General features: G+C 39.9%; 1 protein-coding gene across 1 annotated transcript in view; it reads right to left on the reverse strand.

Annotated features, from left to right (window-relative positions):
* cps1 (carbamoyl-phosphate synthase 1, mitochondrial) overlaps window positions 1-22,034 on the reverse strand; it is a 43,735-nt gene that overhangs the window by 8,388 nt on the left and 13,313 nt on the right. The window contains exons 22-34 of the mRNA XM_070914092.1: window positions 18,982-19,123; window positions 18,195-18,260; window positions 17,881-17,944; window positions 17,375-17,556; window positions 15,094-15,288; window positions 13,391-13,458; window positions 10,707-10,782; window positions 9,482-9,559; window positions 7,358-7,465; window positions 7,078-7,167; window positions 6,553-6,723; window positions 1,483-1,557; window positions 1,261-1,359 (exon numbers count right to left, since the gene is read on the reverse strand). Of these exons, the coding sequence (XP_070770193.1) occupies window positions 1,261-1,359; window positions 1,483-1,557; window positions 6,553-6,723; window positions 7,078-7,167; window positions 7,358-7,465; window positions 9,482-9,559; window positions 10,707-10,782; window positions 13,391-13,458; window positions 15,094-15,288; window positions 17,375-17,556; window positions 17,881-17,944; window positions 18,195-18,260; window positions 18,982-19,123 (1,414 nt within the window). The remainder of the gene's footprint in view (window positions 1-1,260; window positions 1,360-1,482; window positions 1,558-6,552; window positions 6,724-7,077; window positions 7,168-7,357; window positions 7,466-9,481; window positions 9,560-10,706; window positions 10,783-13,390; window positions 13,459-15,093; window positions 15,289-17,374; window positions 17,557-17,880; window positions 17,945-18,194; window positions 18,261-18,981; window positions 19,124-22,034) is intronic.

Genomic DNA, 22,034 nt, shown 5'->3' on the forward strand with positions numbered 1-22,034 from the left:
TATTTGCAGACTCCTAAATGATAGCAGATCTTAGATTTTAGATTTGTGATATGGGGAGTTTAGTTTTTTTAATTTGGATAATTGCAATTTTAAACTTAGAATAAGTTAACCCTAACCCAATGCTATGTAGACCACAAAATTTAAAATAGACTAACAGTAAAATAATTCAGTGTTTTTAATGATAATTGTCTTTATGAACCTGTGATAATGATGAAAGGTCAATAAACTAAGAATAAACTACTATTAGTTTACGACTTGAATTTGCACATTACTGTGCAATACTGATACTGATAACAGGCGTGGGAACACTGCACCATGGCAACACTATAGACCAAGGAAGCCCCCACATACATTTCAACACCACCTGTGTGAAACTGTGACATGTACTGCAAGTCTTTTTCATCAGATCAACTGTTCAGAATCAGACTGTTTTAATCTTTCTATAAACTATTGGAGGTAAATCACATCTGTGTTGCTGTGTGTTCTGGATCGGTCAGCATAAAGAGTTGCTGCTTGTCAGCCACGTTGCGTGTGTGACCCCAGGTACTCGCCTTGAAGTGGACCTGTTCCCCAAGAGCACCAATTATGCAGCAAGTGTTGTGAGTGCTTTGTTAAAGCTGCATTAGTCAAACTCGCAGTTTGGCAACCCAGGGTGGCAGCAAGACTTAATTACCAAAGCTCATGTAATGTGAAGTCATAAAAACAGCGCAGTGCTCAGGCTTACATTCTGTTCTTTTCTGCAGCTGACAATTGGGGTGTAGAGATGTTATTGCAACAAGTTTATCCTGCAATGGTGATTCAAGACAGCTCTCAGTTGATGAGGATGCGGATGAGTTTTTGTACTTTAGATTGTTTGGGAGATGTTCCTCTTCACTGTGGGAGATTTTATAATGAGGATTATTGTTTGTTTGGAAAGTTTTTGAGTTACTGAATTTTATGTCTGTGTAGTTCCACTTATTCATTCAGGTATCACAGCATCAGGTTTACTCATCTTAACCACTCATCTGGGGGGCATCACCAGTTCTGCTAACCTCTCTGGGTCATTCACACAATGTCACTTGAGAGCTGTTGTCTTTAAGTCACGTGAGAGTTGTTAAGAGTCGCATGAATCAAGGTGTGAAACAACTGGCATTGTAAGAAGCAGAAAGATTTAGGCCACCTGTTCAGAAGGCACCTCGCATTTGGTGTCCTGTAGGCAGGAGGCACCAAAAGGAAACACAAACAGGAGGCAAGTGGACCTCCAGATGGCTGTAGTCTTACCTGAATCCCAATCAGGATGCCCTTCTGTGGTAGCTTAAAGCCTGTGGAGAGCATAGCCTTCAGGAAGGCTGAATAAATGTTTGGTCCAAAACAAGCTACCTGCAATAAAACAAAAATGGACACACATGAGTGACGGTTAACACAGACTCTCCAAACTAGATACAAAAACAAATACACAAGAATTAACATAAAAACTGGGTTGTATGTCTCAGAGGGGCCTACTTCTCCAGTGGAGGCCATCTCACAGCGAAGCACAGGGTCTGCATCCCTCAGCCGTGGCCAGGAGAACATGGGCGCCTGGTGAAAGAAGGGAAGAGGGAGGGATTTGTTTCATCATGCTTTTGAAGTAATAGGACATCACCACATGTGATGCTAATGAACCACCATTGAAACTACAGCACTTCTTTTGAAAAATATCCTTGTTTAGCTGAAACCAGTAGTTACTACAAATCACAATGTCATTTGGTCCAGTTTACCAAAAAGGCAGCTCTCATGACAGTTAACATTGGCTATGGCTGTTGTTTAGATACAAATTCCTGTTGATTGACCATGAAAAAAACGACTGTTTACAAACAACGGTGGAGGAATTATTAACTAATAAATAAGTTACATCTGCAGACGGACTAAAAAGGGAAAGTCTGAAAAGAAAGGAGGCTTCTCAGATGGCCACCAGTTGCTTTAACAGTCTGTTTGACATGATGTCGCCACACTGAGGGGAAGGGGAAAAGAAGGTGGGTGGCCTGAGTGATAGAGCAACAGCAGGGTGAGCCAGAAGGGAAGAGGGAGCGAGGAGAAGAGAGAAAATGAGAGGAGGTAGAGAGGAAGAGAAGATGGTGAGGAGAGAAAAGATATCAGGGGAAAGAATCAAATGACTTGAGTGGAGAGAGTGAATGAAAAGAGGAGAGATGAAGAGATGGAATAAAAGGAGGGAACAAAAACAAACAAGAGACCAGAGAAATAAACTAAACAATTAAAGTAAGATGTGAAGGAAAAGTAAGGAAAGTAAATTATAAAATGATACATTTTATAAGAGGAGATGGGGAGGAGAGCATCATTGAAAGGAAAGTGCAGGAACAACAGCAGAAGACAGTAGCTTCTCGTTATTGTATTACAGACAAATTAAGAACAGTGGGGCGCCGTGTGAAAAGCCATTCTTATTTCACCATTTAAAAAGCAGACAACCCCCCATTACCTTGAAGAGAAAGAGAGGTGGTGTGGCGTTGTGTGGTTCATGCGTATGCACACTCGCACGCACACATGCACGCACGCATAGAGGCAAGGGCCACTTGGGGGGGATTCATCCTTGAAGCGGGCTATCTAATCAGCTGAACGTAATGTTAGCATACTAATGTAAGAAGGGACGAAGAGAAGGGAATGCAGATGGGGGGAAGCAGCATCGCTTATCATGGCTTTGTTCAAAGAGTCTGAGAAAGACAGAGAAGTATGCAGAGATAAAATGGCAGAATGGAAGAGAAAAAAATGAAATGGAGGGAGAGGAACACATACAGAGAGGGAATAACAGTGAGAGGGAACTTGTAATAGTGCCATAAAAGAAAAAAAACAAACTACAATAAAAAGAAGAGAATCTGTGAAATATGAAGAAAATGAGTGACACAAAGAGATTTGCTTGTGGGTCTGTGTAAGTCCAGAACAGTGGATCTGTACATGAGTTCAATGAAGAAGAGACCCCCATTTTACCCACCACACCAACCATAGAACCAAATCTGCAGCAACCACTTACAACTATGACGCAGGAAGTGGAAATAAAACCACAAACAAGAGCTGGCTAGTGCCACTAACACCAGTGGAGATTTAAATTGTCGGAAAATGAGAAACCGTACACAAGCCTTCATGAGCCGAATTACGGAAACCTCAGTGGTCTCCGTTATAATAGTTTGTACTCCAATTGCAATGGTGCGTCTCGGGGACAGAATGTATGTGACTGTCACAACAACCAAGGCTCTATAACTCCAACATCCTACCAACACACACAAACACTACTTCCCCATCTCTGCATCCCACACCGACCGCCCACTCTCAAGAGACTGTAGAATTGTGAAGCTCCACAACATGAACAATGTTATCTTGGGGCACCAGCTGAGCTCCAGCGGAGAAGGAAATGAATAAAGTAAGACATTTCAACATAACACTGTTGCTTACTGAGGGCCTTGTTGGAGTGGCACCTGTGTAAATGTCTCTATATTTGCAGCTGAATGGAAATTAATGGCTACATTTGTACTTACAGATTCTTGAATGAAAAGTCCCACATTTTATACTTTAGACTTTGACATTCTAACAAAACAACTAGGAAAGGCTCAGTTTTCTGAAAACTCACCTGGAATCGGTGTGGGTACTTGGGATGGATGCATTAGCATTACATGTTGATGCTAGGGTTCAGTGTTAACAGAGAGGTTTAAAAACGTTTTTCTTTTCCTGCTCAGAAAAATCACATCAGCAGCTAGAGTTGGTGACATCGCCATTAACACCCCGACTGTACAGTAGCAGGCTGAAAGGCTGAAAAAGTTTGCAAGTGATAAAACTTTAACCAATAACTCAGAAAGTTTAAAATGTGTCAGAAAATGATTTAAAGATCTATATGTAGTGACCCATCTAAGGTTGGAATGAAGTTATTCTGTCAAATGACATCATTATTTTCTAGGGAGAAGAGGGCCGTTATTGCAAATTTCTAAAACTATATTACAGATTGCGACCAAAAGTCAAAGCACACGTCTCAGTGAGCAACATTTTTCAATGTATCGTATATGTGGCAGAAAATTATGGGAACAGTGTGTGCTGAGAGAACTATGTGGGATATGGTAATAGTGTGCATTGATCAGCAAGCACACTAAAAAGAATTGACATTATATGATAGGGAGGATATATGCATTAACCATTACATTAAGTCAACACATTAACAAGCAGATATTTCTATGCCAACACGCCTTTGTTCAGGGAACACTAACATGACCTTCTCTTTGAAATGTTTACAGAAATGTAAGTCCAGTTTGATGTTACTAGCATGTATTTTTCTCAAGTAATTGGGTTCACAAGAATGTGTCTATTTCAGAAGACACCATAATGTCCTGCATGCCACGGTCAAGGCGACAAAACATCCAACAGTTGGTAGTTATTTTTCTTCAGCCAGTAAGTGTGCACTGGGGACTGACACCAAACCACCAAATCCACTTCCTCCTCCTCAAATGTTGTTTTCATGCCCCTTTTTCCTCTCAGTATCATAAATACAAGTGCGTTATTGTTCCTATGAGTTTGTATATAGAGACAGAAATTACACAATGGGGACTTGTTAGTGAAAAGAAAACAACATGGCCGCAAACATGGGACAGTCATAGGGAGAAAAGAGACAGCAAGAGCAACAGAGTGGGGCTGAGCTGGAATTAGATAGATAAATGAAGACGGTCTCTCTAGATGGCAATGACTTGTGCCTTGTGATGAAACAATGAGGACGGAGAGGATGAAGGCTGAGAAAGAATACATTTTGATGGCACACACTTCAGGCTACTAAGGCTGGATAATGGTTTCAGAAAGCACAGTGTGTTTACAGTGAGGGGTTGATGTTGAGGCAGCCATAATGTGTTAAAGAGGAAGAAAGAAACTAGCACTACTTTGTTAAACAAGCGCCATGTATTGTGTGGCAAGGCCCATATTAGTCGGGGGGTATGAAGTCTGTATCATAGACTCCAAGTAAACTCTGGAAGTCTTTTAAGCCTGACGCCTGGAGTATTCAGAGCTCTGATTATTATTCCTCACCACTGTGCAGACTAGAAATTGAAAACTTTAGGTGGCGGGGAAGAGTGGGGGATTATACCTGCGTGATTGGCTCCAAACTACAGCCATTGTTACAGCAGCTCCGTTGTAATTAGAGGGAGAAATTACTCTGGAAAAAATAGCTTTGGAACAGCTGGCGACACGTAAACTCTCTCATACCCAATCTAAGAAGTAAGCCTTCCAGCCAGCATGAGAAAGCACCTACTAGTCCACCCCCCCAATCATGCCTAGGTAGAGGAGCAGTAATTGCCATCTTTGTTAAGTGATCCAATCGAAGCTGTATTAGCAGAACCTGCAGTACCTATAAAGATATCACACATGTAGAGCTCTTTACATAGGAACTAATTGTCCAACCATACCTAATACATCAGGCTGTAAGAAGTTCAGATACCTGGTTATTAGGACTTGTAAGGAAAATAAACTTAGTCACTTTTACACATTGAGTAGCTACTATTGAGTTTGTGACCAATGAATGTCTTAATTGCACTTCCATTTGAGAATACATTAAAAATGTAAATGGAAGTATTAAGAATACTGTAAATGGAAGTATTAAGAATACTTCTATTTACAGTCTTAATGAAGTGAGAACTTAATGGGCCTATAAAAACCCTTTAAAACACATTGTATGAAATTGTATTAAGTATATATTATTAAAAATCCTTTGTCATCAATGGATGTTTTCTTATAAGGCCAGAAGTAGAACCTGATACCTAACCCATAAACAGTGCCCTGTGCGATCATTTTGGCTACTTGTGTAACACTTCAAGTTATCAATCAGGTCATGATAGTTACCTTTCTGCCCTGACATAGTGCTGATTTACCTTTGGATCATTCCATTAGGTTAGTACACAGTAAGCTTTATAACATCACAACTACTTCCATTATACAAATGTGGCAGATAAAGTAGTTTCGCAAGTCAGAGGCCCTTTTCACATTTCATTGTAGGAAAAGCATAGGTGTTACTAATTATTAATAACATTAATGGTGGCTCCATTCTATTCAAATGTCCCTGTAAGACATGATAGTGGGACAATGAGCCAGCATGTACAATACAAGGGTTATGAAACTGAAGCAACTAAAAGGAATTCAGCCATGAATCATTTTATCATTTACACCTTTTCCTACTGTGACATGTCATGGAAGAAAAAAAAAACTTGCGCTAAACCAAAAACAAAATATTCAAAACTAATTTTTCCCCTTGTGCTGAATTCTGACAATGAAGACAGTGTCAAAATGTCTCCTGTGAAACAGGCCCATGATGATTATTATCTCTGGCACAAAAACATTTCAAACAGCAGCCCATTGTATAGCACGCTTGTGATTAAGCCACGAGCCAGAAAAGTCCTCACTTATAATGCTATCAACTTCTTATTCATTTATTTCTCCATACATCCATCCATTCACTCACTGCACTCCATAAAATCTTTGGATTTTATTAAAATAAAACGAATAAAGCCAGTCATGCTGTTCCCAGCTTTAAACAGTTATTTCAGTTTCCCTTCTCACCTTGATGCCAACAAAGTCTACAGGAATGATGGGTTTCTCCAGCGAGGGCAGGCTGGCCTCATCCAAAGGCTCTCCCACCATCACTTTGGTTGCCACATTGATAAAGTCCACACCGATTGTTTTTGATACAAATGGGAAGGAGCGTGACGCCCGCAGATTACACTCTATCACCTGAAAGGATACACAACACAAATACTGTCATTTCAAACAAGCAAAAAGACACCCATTTTTATTGATGTACACATTGGCTAAGGCTAATCAAAAGATGCAGATATGTAAATTCCCAATGCACAAACATACTGTACAAATGGCCAGAGTATGGACACTACTACCTACACATTTCCTGTATGTGTTCTGTAGCTGGAGCATCAAAACTGAAAGCAACATTGATCCTAAAATCCATCCAGCTTCGCAAATAAATCTGAACACAAGGTGATTTCAATTTGTGATTGCACTGCATTTGCTGCGACCTGGTGTGAAAATGTCGATCTATTATTTAGTCATACCCTGAGAAATATTACTTACCATGACATCATTGCCTTTGACCAGAAATTGAGTGTTAAAGGGCCCCGAAATTTCAAATGCTTGCGCGATTTTCCGGGTGGCAATCTTCACCTGAGAGCAATGGAAAAAGAACACACACACATACAATATATGTGAAGCCGTTTCATACCAAGTTTTTGCGTAATGTACATTGTGGTTTAAATGCACACAGCATATGACTGAAACTGCTCAAATCGAATCATTAAAAGAAATTATAGTATGATTGATATTGTTTGTGAATGCTGAGGGTGACTTAACTAACCTTTTCTAGCGCCCCCTGGCTTATACTCTGGGTTGGCAGCATTAGGGTGGCATCTCCTGAGTGTACCCCCGCATCTTCCACATGCTCTGTTATGGCATGGACCAGAACCTGGACAGACACACAGTGATTAGCACACACTTGCATGCAGATCATATCTCTAAAAAGCGACAGGAATCCCAACTCGAGGAAACTCAACTTTTACTGCCTTGAGAATTTATCAGGCTTAGACGCAGATGGCCTCCTGACTTTATGTGTTTATACCTACAGTGTGCCATAGTGTAAAATAGTATAACAAAAATGCAGCGTCAACATATGGTGAGCCAGTTCAAAAATAGTGAGTGCTGCAGTGTCTGGAGGAAATGAATAAATTGAGTCAGGTCAACATTAGTTGAAAATCTGTTTCAATGGACTAGGTAAGAAACAATATGCAGTCAAACGTATAACTTCCAACATTTCACCCATAGGAAAGGACATTTGTATCACCAAGCAACTCTGTGTGTGTGTGTGTGTGTGTGTATGTGTCTGTAAATGAGCTGCCGTGTCATTAGCTCATTTAAACTGCTGCTAACCACAGCATTCATTAGCACTCTTCAGATAGAGCCTGTAATTAATACGTATTATCTCTGACTTTTCCACTCTCCCACACATATACTCACACACACACACAGACTCACACACGCACATGCAGCCTGGCCAGGAATAATGAGGCCTGTTTGGTATTCAATGAATGGACAGCTTGTTAATGTGATACTGAAGATAATGGAGGGGCTGTATTCAGGGAAAGTAGAGGGAGAAAATCTACCATACAACTGGATTGCCCACGTTCACACTGACACCCTTGAAATGACTCCCACAGCCGAAACAATAGAAACAGACAGGGCGTCCAGGACAAGTACCTAGGTGGATGTGTCACCTATTGCAACTTGCAATGCTAACAATTATACAGTTATATAAGTTAACTGTATAATTTAAACCAGCTTACTGTTAAGTGATTGTTAATGTAAAACTTTAATGTATAGGAATCATGCCTGATATGGTGTTCCCACAAAAATAAATTCAATTACCTCGTTAAAAGTCCAGGAGCTATGAATATGCAAATATTGTCCATTTCAAAAGTTGTGGACACATGACATCTCCTACGTCTCCACTGAAAAGTCTGTTCTCAGTGTATGTGATGTCACAAAATCATGCTCCCACATAAACTGAGATTTAAGGTGAGTGCAGAGAAACTTTCCCCCTTCAGCAGATGAATGTGAAAACAGCCTTCTGGTAGGGGTTTGTTTGTTTTTCCATTTTGACTATGGGAGTCAGACAGAGGAGTCAAATATTTCCCCCTTTCTTTGTATAACAAAAGTATACTTAATTAATTTTATAACATTAGAAAAACTGAACTCCAGTGTTTTATTTTAGAATTTTCTAATAATCCTGAGGAATAAATGCAGCTGGTAGTACATGTGCAGTGCATTTATAATGGAGCAACACAGAGCAGAGGGATACAAAGACAAGAAAATGACAAATATGTGGTGCACGTCAGTCAGATATGAAAACAGTTTGTTGAACAAGAATCCTTTCAATATGCCCTAAACTGATCTAATCTAAAAAGAAAACTTAATTTAGTATCACCACTTCTCTGCATTTTGGTTTTAATGTATTTCATTCTCCCAATCAGATCTGTCTGGGGAGTAATGCCTTTTCACCCAAGATAAATGAGATTACATCCACTTTATTCATCTACTGGGCTCAATATCTGTCCTACCTCTCCATCGAAACTGAAAAATAATGGAGGATGGACTAATGCCAAGCTACAAAGATGAATAACAATGATACCGTTCACAAATCAAAATATGGTCAAACAAGGTGTCAATATGAATAAAAGAGGCTGTTACACTGTGCGATATTATGTAGAAGATTTATACTCTCCTGACAAGTCATATTTTACATAAAACCACACCCAGTTTTCACCTTACCTAAGTGCTTTGTGTAATTATTGCAGGAAGAGCAAAATAATACGTCCATTGCATGTTGTATATTTAACTAGCAATAGCAAGTTGGCAACACGATGGCATTAAGGAGAGTAAGACCAAAGCTCATATAACTGGACAGAACACGTCAGTAATGTCTCACCTTGCCACCCTTGGCCACAGCATCCACCTCTACCTCCCTGGCACCACGGATGAACTTGGTGATGACCACTGGATGCTCCTAGAGGAAAGACAGCAGGATGGTTAATCTATCAATGAATCAGGAGTGAAATAACGCAGCCTGAATAAGGCTGTTGCCTATTGTGTGTGTAGTGCAGTCTGTAACATTTTAGTTTGTGAAAATCTTGTTATTTGGGCTCTGTGCTCCAACACACTGGATTTGAAATGAAGCAAAAACTCTGAGTTTAAAGTCAACTTCTGTTTTAATTTGAAGGTGTTCACATGAAGACAGAAAAATCTTTTCTGCTCAGCTAAAGCAACCAATGAGGTTTTTTTGGAGCGAACAGTGACCTGACCCCAATCCAACTCAGCCTGTGATTCACTTGCTCGAGACGACTAGATTGTAGACAAAAAAACAAGCAAAAAGTGAAAACGTCTGCAGCACAGGCCCGGCAAAGCATCTCCAGGGAAGTGCCTGCTGATGTTTATGGGTCATAGACTTCAAACAGACATTTACTGAATCTGACACCAAATACGAATTATTATTAACTTTTTCAAGTGTATGGTGGTTTGTCAAATTACATTGGATGATCTAAAGTTATCCATGTGATGCGGACATTAGCACCCTTAAATAAAAGCTGAAGGTCTTCAATTCAACCTGATGGGTTTCATTCAGAATCCAATGAGCTGAGGACAGAGCCAACAAAACAATGTGTTACTGTTCAAATATCTTCAGATAAGAAGACTTCACTGTGTGCGCATGTTGAGGGTGACTCAAGAATATTTCATTATCATTCTGTTTAAACCTCTTAAACCACCATTAACAGGTGTGATGTGTGCATGGGTGTGTATGCTTCTAGCCCCTTGGAGGGGCCAGGTGCACACAAGCCACCAGGGGGTTCAGTGAAGTAGAGATGTGCCCACAGTACTAGCCAACAGCCATGCCAGCTGGTAGCATCAGTTAATTGAAAGCAGAGGGAGAACGCAACACGAAAAAGAGAGAGTGAGAGTGTGTGATGGAGAGAGTGATCACTTGTCCTAACATACTAATTTAATACAGTTAAAGACAGTGAAAAATTAAAAGCCATGAGTGATGGAGGTAATATGAAAAAAAAAATTCTGGAAAAAGAAAAAAAGTGTATTTCTGATTCGGATTTGCCTCCCTCATATGTGCAGGCAGGCACTCACAGAGTTAACTCAGATCTCACCTGGGACACCTGAGTGGCCTCCTCCAAGAAGCGTTTCATCTCCTCTTCTCCGTACACAACGTTCATAGCAGAGCCACTGGTGAGATACGAGCACAGAGAGAGAGGAAGAGAGTGAGGCAGAGAAAACAAAAGGCCACAGGAGAGGAAGAGAGGCAAGCAAACAGGAGAACATACGAGCTTCAAATGATCGTTCAAAACACTCATTATCTCTCCGTTGCATCACTATTACCATAGGGAACAAGGTCTGGAAACAGTCAAAATAAGGAGGGAGAGAGAGAAAGGCAGAAGAACAGCTATTTAGGTCGAAAAGCACTTCAGGCTCTTAAAAACGAGTTCAGAACTTAGTCATTAAAAAACAACAGATTTAGGCTAGTTTTGTTGTGGTGGTTGTTGTTGTTTTTGATTTGAGACTGCAAGCTGGGCTATCCTCCTTGTTGGAGAAGGAGGGGCTGAGAAAACAGGACAGAGAGAGAGGCCACAGGCTTGGGTCAGATCTTTACTCCTCAGCTGTCTTAACTCATCTAGTTTCTGCCTGACTGTTCTCTTTAAGTTTCACATGAATCCAATCATTAAGAGTTTCTTTAATATAATTCTGCATATGATTATTATTAAGATTAAACAAAAGTTATATGTTGGTCCAGTGTTTGTCAATGAATAGGCACTCTATGGAAAGCATTTTGCTAGAATAAAATGTGTATGCACTAATATAGTTTTAAGTCCAGCTTATAGTCCTACCGTCCAATAGCTGTAGCAGTATCAGAATAGTAGAAAAAGTAGTGATGATGATTTAGTGATGGTAGTAGTTGTAAAAGAAGTACTATGTCTATCTTGTTTGCTGAAAATGGTCAATTGTATATTTTTATTCCAGTGGACAATGGAAAGTCATGACGTTGGCAATCACTTGAGTGAGGAGTGGGACTCAGTGACATTGTTATCTTAAAGAAAACTGACCACTTGTTCCCTCTATGTAGACTGCAAAGAGAGGGCAGAATTTAAAAGGAACTGAGGTGAAATCGTCCTAATGCAAATATAACACTGGATCTAAAAATACGACTGAGTAGGAATGAGAGTAAATATTTCTGTGGCAAAATATATTTATGATCAGAGAGTCAATCAGTGGGTTAAATGGTTCTCTCACCTCATTAGTTGATGTTTGCATTGTTATCGTTTTGGTATACCAGAGAATGGCATCTGCTTACAGCCAAGGGTCAAAATATTTGAAACTGAAAAGCTATGGGTGTACACATTTCATGGCAAGAATTACCTGCAGTAAAAGTGAGTAAGTTCATTTTCATGCTAGTGTTTATTACTTAGGTCTGATACATTGCACTCCTCACATTCCTCACCCACACGGGCTTGCTTTCACACAGATAGAACTGCTGTACATTTGCATTTCACTTTGTCTTGCCAACGTCTGCTTTTTCAGCACTTGCAAACAGTGACAAAATGTTCCCAAATGTTTAAGCTACGGATTGACATTTTGGAAGCCGTTTTACTTATAAAGTAGTGGCTTAGAAAAAATGGCAAAACCAGAAACTAGTTTGAAAACTGTCGGCTTGCAAGTGCACTGAAAGCACAGGGAGAACGCAACACAAAAAGAGAGTCGCAGAGTGTGTGTATGTGTGATGGAGAGGGTGGTCCCTTGTCCTAACATGCAAATTCAATACAATTCAAGACATTGAAAATGAAAAGCCATGGTGTGCCATGTCTCCCACATGTGCATGCATGCACTCACATTGTATCACTGTAAAGCCATATCTAGCAGTGTTGGCATGTCACAGCAATTATACTGCAGAGTCAAATGTTTTCATGACCAAAGGGAATGATGGATTTAAGTACGCAAATAAGATGTAGGTTATAAGAATCGTCCTTTTAAGTTATTACATGAACATATTTTAGGGCTAAATACTGTGTGTGCGTGTGCATTTTACTGTTAAAAAATATGAAGCATGAATCTGACAAGCAAGAGGAGTTTTTGGTGTGAGTTTGTGCATATGTACCAAGGCTGAGAAGAACATTCAAAAACCATTCCCAAGTATGTCAAAGGGGAAGAGTGAAAATGCTTTGGGGATGACAAAAGATCAGAGTACACGCTACGCTGATGATGGAGAGGAGAAAGGCTCATCTTCCTCATCAACAGTATCCAACAGAAGTCAGTATTGAAGGAAGAAATTGAAACTGAATAATAAACTCGGTATTAATAAATAAACTATATAATTAACGGTATCACTATGGCTTCTCCCTAATACACCAGTTTATTCTCGTGACAAAGCCCTGCTGAATACAGTCTCATCACGACATCTGCTGGACAAAAGTGTCACTGCAAAATTGAATGAGCCGTAGTGTGAGTAAAGTTCATTAATCATAATAACTAAAATTGTATTTTACTCAGTCAGCAATAAGTCTGTGAATTAGTTATTAAGAAAGTCCATAGATTTTTTTTTTTCTTTCATGCCTCAGCCCACCAGCAATGCACTGTTGTCTTCCCTGTGTTTGTTAATATACCTTATTGGAGATACGACACAAGAAAACTAATTCCGTAAGACAAAATGCATAAAATGTGCTTTTTATCGATTAAGGTGTTAAGTCAGCCATTGCATTCATGATTAAGGGACAGCCGATATGATTATCCACTTATCTACTGCAACGTCAATGTGTGTTGCCTGACGTGTGTTAAAATTCACCTGAGGACATAGGAGGGTCGCAGCAGACAGGGGTAGCCCACCTGGTTTCCGAAGGTAAAGGCATCTTCCTGTGAAGGGAGAAAAAAGCACAGCATATGTTGTAAGTACTTTTACTTTTGATACTTCAAGTACATTTTGAATTCAGGACTTTTACTTGAATTTGAGTATTTTTATTCTATGGTATTTCTACTTTTACTCAAGTAAAGGATCTGAGTACTTCTTGCACCAGTGGAAAGCTGTATGATGAGAGCCAAAACAAAGAAAACAAATCCAAGATGTGTGTTTTCACTCATCCTCGTCCTAGTAGTAACAACCCTCTCACACAGCAAGCCCCATTTTACCCATTTTCTAGTCAACCACACACACTGAACTAATCAAAAGAGTAAAAGGAAGCTTCAATTCATCTCCCTTTTGATTTTCTTCCATTCAGTCCACATAAGTAATGACAGAAGAAAGAGTAGGAGAGTCGTGGAGGGAGCCTAGCAGTGAGAGAAAGGTTGTATGTCCTCCTCATCATCATCATTATCATCATCATTATTGCCCATTCTCTCTTCTCAGTCTCTCTGCAAGTCTAGCCTTTTCCTCTCTATCATTACCCACTGTTCACTCACCAGGTGGAGTACCATTAACAAACACAAAACAGCCTCTCAGAGACGCAAAAACCGTCTCCCAACGGCTGTGCTGGAGTTATTCCAGCCCAATAAAAGCAAACTGTTTCTTCAAGATCGGCAGGGAAATAGAATATGTAGGTAGACTCTGGAGAGGCACAGAACTTTATCTGTGTGTACCGGCTAATCGCTCCTCAGTGGTAACTGAATATATGAGCAAGCGTAATGAAAGAGACATATTTCCTCGCCGACCGTAGACACAATTCTACAAGTTTGTCTGTAGGGCAAGGTGTGCTGTTGCAGGACTGTAAACTAAAAGGTAATGTTGTGCCTGTTTGGCGTGAGGTAGTCGAAACCAAAACAAAATACATTTTTGTAAAGATAAATAAAAATAATATACATTAATACACTGAAAAATAAGTAACTTTCCCACCTAAATGCATGCATCAGGAAACAGTATGTGTTGGGAAAACACAACTTTCAATAGTTAGAGATGTCATGAATGTGCCTCTTCAGGAGACAGTTGGTATGGTAACATATAATTATAATTATAATAATATAATGGTAACATTATATTACTTTGTTTGTTTGATGCAATGTTGATACTTTAACAGTTTGACTGTTAAACCACAAAGGCATTCCTTATTTTTTTTAGGCATAAAATGTACCAAATGGGATTTCATACAATATGCTTTCTTACAGGTTTCAGTGTAAAATGCAAATATTAGACTTTCTTAAAGCAGATGCATATATGTACACAAAACTAAATTACAACATAAAAATGGCCTGGGAATGTCTTTTTAAAAGCAAATGTAATTTTCCTGAATTAACATTCTGCAAACACCTCCAGCTTACCGCCTCTGCCAACTAATTTTCTGAACTAAAACTTACAGGTTGGGTGGAGTATTATCTTAGAGCAAGAGTAATATTAGGACACACACACAAAAACCGCTCCTTGGCTCTCAGATCCCACTCACAACACTTGTATATCGTGTTCGGGAGCAATTTGAAAAGATCTTAACATGCTGTCACAGCGCATATCATGCTACAGTGCGTCATTAACGCCTCTACTCTCCATTACTTGTTTCCTCTCACCAGGGAGCTCAGAGCCCTCCATGGGGCTTGGGCCACCCCGAGGTCATCTAGTATGCTGGAGAACATGGAGCGTTCCTCGGCCCGGTCGATCTGCAGGGGGCTCGTCCCCAGAATCTTCACGCCATTCAGGTGCAACGGAGCAGCCAGGTTGTTGGGGATCTGGCCTCCAACCGACACAATGCTTCCAGAGCAACCCTGGAGAGGAGAGAATGGAAAAAGAAGAATGTGCAAGATAAAAAAAAAGGATAGAACAGCAGGCAGAATAAAAGAATGAGAAGTGGAGGGAGGGGAAGGGACAAGAGAAGGGCAGGTACTCTGTCAAGTCTTGGACCTCCTGCCACAGGGCTATCAGCAAGGATTAACAGTCTGAAACCTGTGGCCACTTCCGATTATTCTGGCCACTGATCACACAGTGAAAACATGAGACAAGCAAAAACAGTTGATCTCGGTCGTGCCATGGTTTTAGTTATCACCCGAGACCGTGTGTGTGTGTGTGCTCCTTTTAATAACAGCATGCAGCCCCTTTTCCTGTCTAGCTGATCCAAGGGGGATGCTGTTTCCATGGCAATGCCAGGTTGTATCTCTTCATTATTCATGGGCCTGCTCTCCTGCTCCTGTCCAGGGTTTATCTCCATGTTCTAAGGCCGTATTTATCACACACACACACAAAGCAAGAGGGGGCTACAGCTACGAGAGAGGGATTGATGGTAATGCTATCACCCTGCACAAACAAACACTTAATCACACTCTGATCCCATCGCAACTTTAACTGGATTACAATTCCTCTGCAAGGGAAAGTCAGTAGATGTCAGAAAAACAAACACACAACACTACATAAATACACAGACGACAACGAACATATACACTGAAAATATCAGGGAAATGGTCACTATTCGTGCCCTTGAGCATGTTTTGCAATTTTAAGGGTCAGCCGGGCTCCATGGACACCACAGAGTAGCAATGGGAAATAAGGTGGAAATTATGTATCATTATATACATGATTTAATATATCACGTCTGGTCATGTATGTGAAATCACATCAGTTTCATATAACTCAAATGATAATCACTGCAATTAGTCATTTTAGAAATTTGAGTTTGCACTGACATTCATTTAGACGGGAGAAACGTGTATTGCGATACTGTATTATATGTCTCTCCATGATACTAGCAGACAGACAGATGATTTATCTCTGCCAAATAATTACTTCTGAAAAAGGCTTTCCCCCACAGTGATGTAAAATGACAAGAATATATTTACCCCAAAAAACTATTTAGCAAGCACAATCACATGAACTGTGAGTGTTACAGAGAGGTCAGCATTCACACACCTGTAACTACAGAAAACTAAGCTCTTCGATCTTCAAAGAGTCTATAAAGCCACATAATAAATGTCCCAATTAGGACTCACTCAGGGTTCATCTGAATGCTGTTAGACAGACAGACAGACCAACAGACAGACAGACAGAGAGGGGGGGGTTGTTTAGCTGCTCTTAATGACCATCCTGGAGGATAAGGCAGAAAAAGCTGCACACTTAAACTCATATGTAAACTCAGAAGCTGGTTATTTATTTATGAGAGGTTTTGTATATTGTCGGTTATGTTTCATCCATGCCACTCTGAGCAGGGAATGTGTTTTTGGGATCGTTTCCAGCACTGGGGCTGTCTGCTCTGATGGAACTCCATGATAATAAGTCAGTCACACCGCTAATGTTTTATTTCTAGTTTTTTTTTTTTTAAATAACAAATTATTCTTGAGCAGTACAGTCAAAACAAGTCAGAGAGCTTTAGTTAGTGAAATTATGTGTATGCTGTGTGCCAGTCTTAGACTAATAAATCTATTTGCCAGTAATATTTCTTTCCTACTTTCTTTCCTACCTCTGACCTTGCTGACATGATTGATATCTTTTTTATTATATATTTATTGTGTAACTGATCAATACTTCTCTGCATAAGGGAAGCCTGCAATGCAATATTTCAATCAGATTCCACTCAATACACATGAATATATAAGTAGTCATTATCATCGCTATAACCCGGTGATAGATTAGTGACCTGTCCAGAGTGCCCTGCCTCTCTTCCAATGCATGATGCAACTACCCAGACCAGGATACTGTAGGTGGGTGTAGAACATTGATCATTGCTAATGTCAGTGGTACAACAGTGGTAGTTAGTTAGTTAGTAGTGGTAGTGTCTTGGGTTTTCAGTGGAGTATTTTATCATCTACCAATACAAAAATCTGTATATTCTGTTTGAATATGAAATGGCATGTGTGTCCTAACCTCCTGTTGGGTGATGTCCAGGATGCGTTCCAGGGTCAACTCCTCAAAGTAAAGGCGGTCACACTCGTCAAAGTCAGTGCTAACCGTCTCAGGGTTGTGGTTGACCACCACCGTCCTCTTGCCCATCTGTCTCAAAGCTCTGATGCTAGACACCGCGCACCAGTCAAACTCCACACTGCTCCCTGGTGGATCAGTGAACAGTTGATCAATCAACAGGAGTTCAAATAAACAACTGCATCATTGTCATGCAGTTGTTTATTTGTCTGTTTATACCAAATGACCTATGAACCCTGCTGCTTCCTGGGTAACGTTACTATATTAGAGCTGATAGACCACCCTTGACAATAACTCTTGCCAATGCATTGTAGCTACTGTATGTAGCATGTTAAAAGAAATGTTGCTACACAAACAAGTTTACAGAAGAATATTTTCAGCGATGGTATTATTTGTTAAAATGTAACTTTTATTTGAACAGCATGAAAATTATATGATATTATTGGACTCACCAATGTGGTAGGGGCCACAACCAAGAACCATAATTCCCTGGTCTTTAAAGTCCAGATCATGCTCCTGATGGATTGAATGAATTGAAAAAATCTTTGATAATGATGCACAGCAAAACCAGACATTTTACAAAAAAATATTACTAACATTCTAATTTTAAATATTTTCGTTTATAACAAACTTAAATGTTGAAATTGTTGTTATAATAATTGTATTTTCTATTAGACAGTGACTGGATTGGCTACATACATGAATACACACATCATAATGGTACTATAATACTTTTTTCTTTTCTTAGTTAGCAGAGACCACATACTTCACCATGATAGGTACAATACAAGTAGTTGGTCATGGCTGGATACTCGGCCGCCAAGGTGTCAATCTGAGATCAGAGGAAATAGAGGTTAAAATGGGTCATTCACTCCTAAGTAACAGACTGTTACTTATGATGGATCATATTCCATTGTGGTATTCATTTTTACTTACTTTTACTTTTAATACTTTAAATTAAAGCATAATAACATCCAAAACACCAAAACCAACAATGAATGTATGCTACTAAAAAGTGTTGCCTGTGTAGACAAAGTCTGATACAGCTTCACTACTTCTTACCAAAGAACACTGTTGCTGTCCAAAAACAATGAATGTTGCCGTCAATTAATTGTGGATAAAAATAAAGAGATTAAATAAAGCAAATGTTAAAATTTAAGTAAATTATCTAAATAGTTCTTTAATAGGTGAAAGAATTAGTTATTTAGTGTTAATTCTACAGGATGTCAGTACTGATAGAGGAAAGTTTTTGCATGTTTTGACCTGTGAATCAGGAATTACAATATGGACAAAACACGTCAATACTGTAGGAGGTGGAAAGACGATGGTAGCTTTAACCTTCATGCCCACTACAGAGCTTCATACTGCTCTCATTTATATTTGTGGCCAGAGGAAACTAGTCTGCTTCTGTGTGTGTGTGTGTGTGTGTGTGTGTGTGTGTGTGTGTGTGTGTGTGTGTGTGTGTGTGTGTGTGTATTGATCAGGCAGCGTCAGTTATCTCAGTCTATCTGATCTATGCCAGAAGCTCCAAGAAGGAGCCCGGTGATGCTCACCTGTTTGACCCAGGGTCTGATGCCGTGACTGAGCCTCAGCTCTCTGGCAGCTCGCTCACTGGAACCCAGAATCTGACCAACTTGCCGGTCTGAGAAGCCATCCTGCTTGGCCTTCAGCAGCAGCCCCTTGGGTACTGTGCCACTGTAGGAACAGACAATAAGTAGTGATAATTATACAGCTATATATTATACAACAACATTTCCATTTGCATTGGAACAACAGCTCTCTTGCCGTTGTGTGCCATAACCAAATCTCAATTTATGCCAAAAGGAAAGCACAAGATTTACTGTTAGATTAATTAGGGTACTCCACCATGTCACCTGCAAAGTAGAGGTTAGAAGAGTCTATCAATCATCTCTTAAGCTTAAAAGTTTAATGCACAACATGTCTAACATGAATGTGGTAGTGAGGAAAAAGAAGCTTACTGAGGTAGATAAAAAAAAAAAAAAAAAAAAGTCAGGTGAGTTTATTTTTTTAATGTTTTCCGTCTATGGCCCCTCTCATACATCTGTGTATTTTCAAGTCCACTGAACCAAGAGGGTCAATCCAGCAAGTGGGTCATGACTGGCTCGCCTACCCAGCAGTGTGGACAGCAGGGAACTGCCCACCTCAGAGCGATCAATAACACATAGACAAAAAAGGCGCCGAGGTGCCAGAGCACCAGGTTGGCAAGTGCAGCCATTTCAAACCCATTTTAAATCAATAAAACTTTAACGTGAGCTGTGAGGTTAAACGGGAAGATGGTGGCAGAAATAAAGTTAGGTATCAAGAGGAGATTTTAAACTGGAGCAATTTGACCCAACAGAAAATGATGGGAGACGGTGTGAGATAAGCACAAGAGGACAAAGAGAAAGACGTGGAGAAGAGGAGAGTGAGAGGACATTATTATGTCTTTCTCCATTTTACCTTTTCACTGATTAATCAACAACATACCTTATATCTGTACTGGAAGTTTAAAGTGCTGTAATAGTTTTTGCTTTCTTTCCATATTCAAATATGCAGAATGATACAACAGAGTCAAACATCATTATCAAACAAAGAAGACTGTTATCAAGTACATCAGTATTGTTGAGTATTGGGATTTGTCCAGGAAATGTTAAGCATAGCTTAGCTAGGTGGGAAAGAAAGAAAGGTGGGAGGCAGAGTGAAATAGCTAGCTTCTGCCAAAATTACCTTGTTTACATCATGTTTTCTAGCAAACAATACAATACATCCAAAAGCAAAAGTCAGCTGGTTTTCCATTTCTGAACATGTTAAATAAATAAGATACAAGAGCTATGGAGTTGTTGGAAGACTCTTTTGACTGAGCTCAGCTAACTGTCTCCCCTCTGCCTTCTGTTTTTGTGCCAAATTAAACTAAACACATGAATGCACGGTGATTAAATTGATATTGATCTGCTCGCGTAACTCCCACTAAGAAAGCAACAAGTACATTTCCTATAATGTGATAGTGTTCGTTTAACGATAGGTAGAGACAAAATAAATGTTCTTTTCTGGTAAACCACAACTTGGCTCTCCCTCCTTATCTGAATTATTTATGACCTTATAGCGTAACAATATTGGAAATGTCAAGTGTGTTTTAACTCCCACTGCACACGGCTGGGCTGAGAAATAACAAACCCCCGAAACAACGAAAAGAGAGAGCAGCGCGGGTTCTGAGTCAGAATCACAGGAAGCAAAGACATTTGATCCGAGAGCTTGGTTGACTTATGCACAATTATCCTCTCTGGAAGAACAGTTTAAAGCGAGAGGGAAATCCCTTGCATGCCATGAACTTATGTGCATACACCCTCACACACAAATAAAACACGAAATGCACATTAAGACAATGTGGGAGTGAGGGAAAGGGACTGCCAGATATCCTCACATATGCTTACAAATGTATGCACACAGTTAAAAATGGCAAGAACCAATTTCTGGTTTTTCACACTTTTCATTTAGTAAATTTTTCACTTAATCAGGTTTGAACCTTCAAATATCGGAATGACACTTTTGTGAGTTGTATATATGCTGTCCTTACAAAGTGAGTAAGTCCTTTCAATTGTAATTCATGTCATGCACCGGGCTTATGTACCTAATTATCTCTGTCCGCATACACAGGTGTATAGTCAGGTTGTCATATTCTGAGTTCTGCTTTGTGTAATCAAATTTATAATATGATATTGATATTCACCGTGTCTCTACAGAGAACATGGAAAAGGGTGCAAACATCATCCAGCAAACAACTGGTCCAACACAGAAACAAGATTTGAGTGTATATATATATATATATATATATATATATATATATATATATATATGAGTATATCTGATCATACTGTATTTTAAAGCTAAATGTCAATACATAATGTGGGATGTGGCACAGACTGAGTACTCATGGGTCAGAACGTCAACACGTTCCAACACAAAATGATCTCTAGTTCTAATTTCTATCAATAAATATTCTTCAGTCCTAACTACAGCAATAGAAGAGCCAACACTCACAAACACCGAGCCTGCTGGCCAGTAGAGCCTGAAGCCCACCTGTACTCAGCTCTCTACGCTCCACCAGTCTGGCAGCAGCCTATTGTTGCGTGCCCATCCCAGTGTCCCCTGCTCCAGAGGCAGTGGAGACTACAACAGCCTTCCATGTGTCAGCGTGTTGCGGTGGGCGCCCACCAGACGCCCAGCCATTAATTATTAAACAGCAGAGTCAGAAGGAAACTGCAGGTAACCTGTGGCTGAGCCGTGAAAATTCACAGTGGCTGTCCAGGTAAGAGCCCGAGGGGCAGAGAGTGAGAGAGAGGGAGAGGGAGGGAGGGAGGGAGAGAGAGAGAGAGAGTGCCTCTTAGACAAGAATCAAACTTATGAGTATGAAAACATTAAACAAACTATTGAAGCAGAACTTCCACACAAGTTCATGTCTGTATTTAATGAAATCTGGTGTAGTTTCCTGAGATTTCCAGAAAACAGTAGACATAACTTGGCAGTAATACAAATATTCAATAAGTGGATTGCTGTGTACTGTGTTAGCTGTCAGAATCCTGCTCTGACCTATCGTACTGCGCTGAAA

This window comes from Enoplosus armatus, chromosome 11 (genome assembly GCF_043641665.1).
Source record: "Enoplosus armatus isolate fEnoArm2 chromosome 11, fEnoArm2.hap1, whole genome shotgun sequence".
NCBI lineage: Eukaryota > Metazoa > Chordata > Actinopteri > Centrarchiformes > Enoplosidae > Enoplosus > Enoplosus armatus.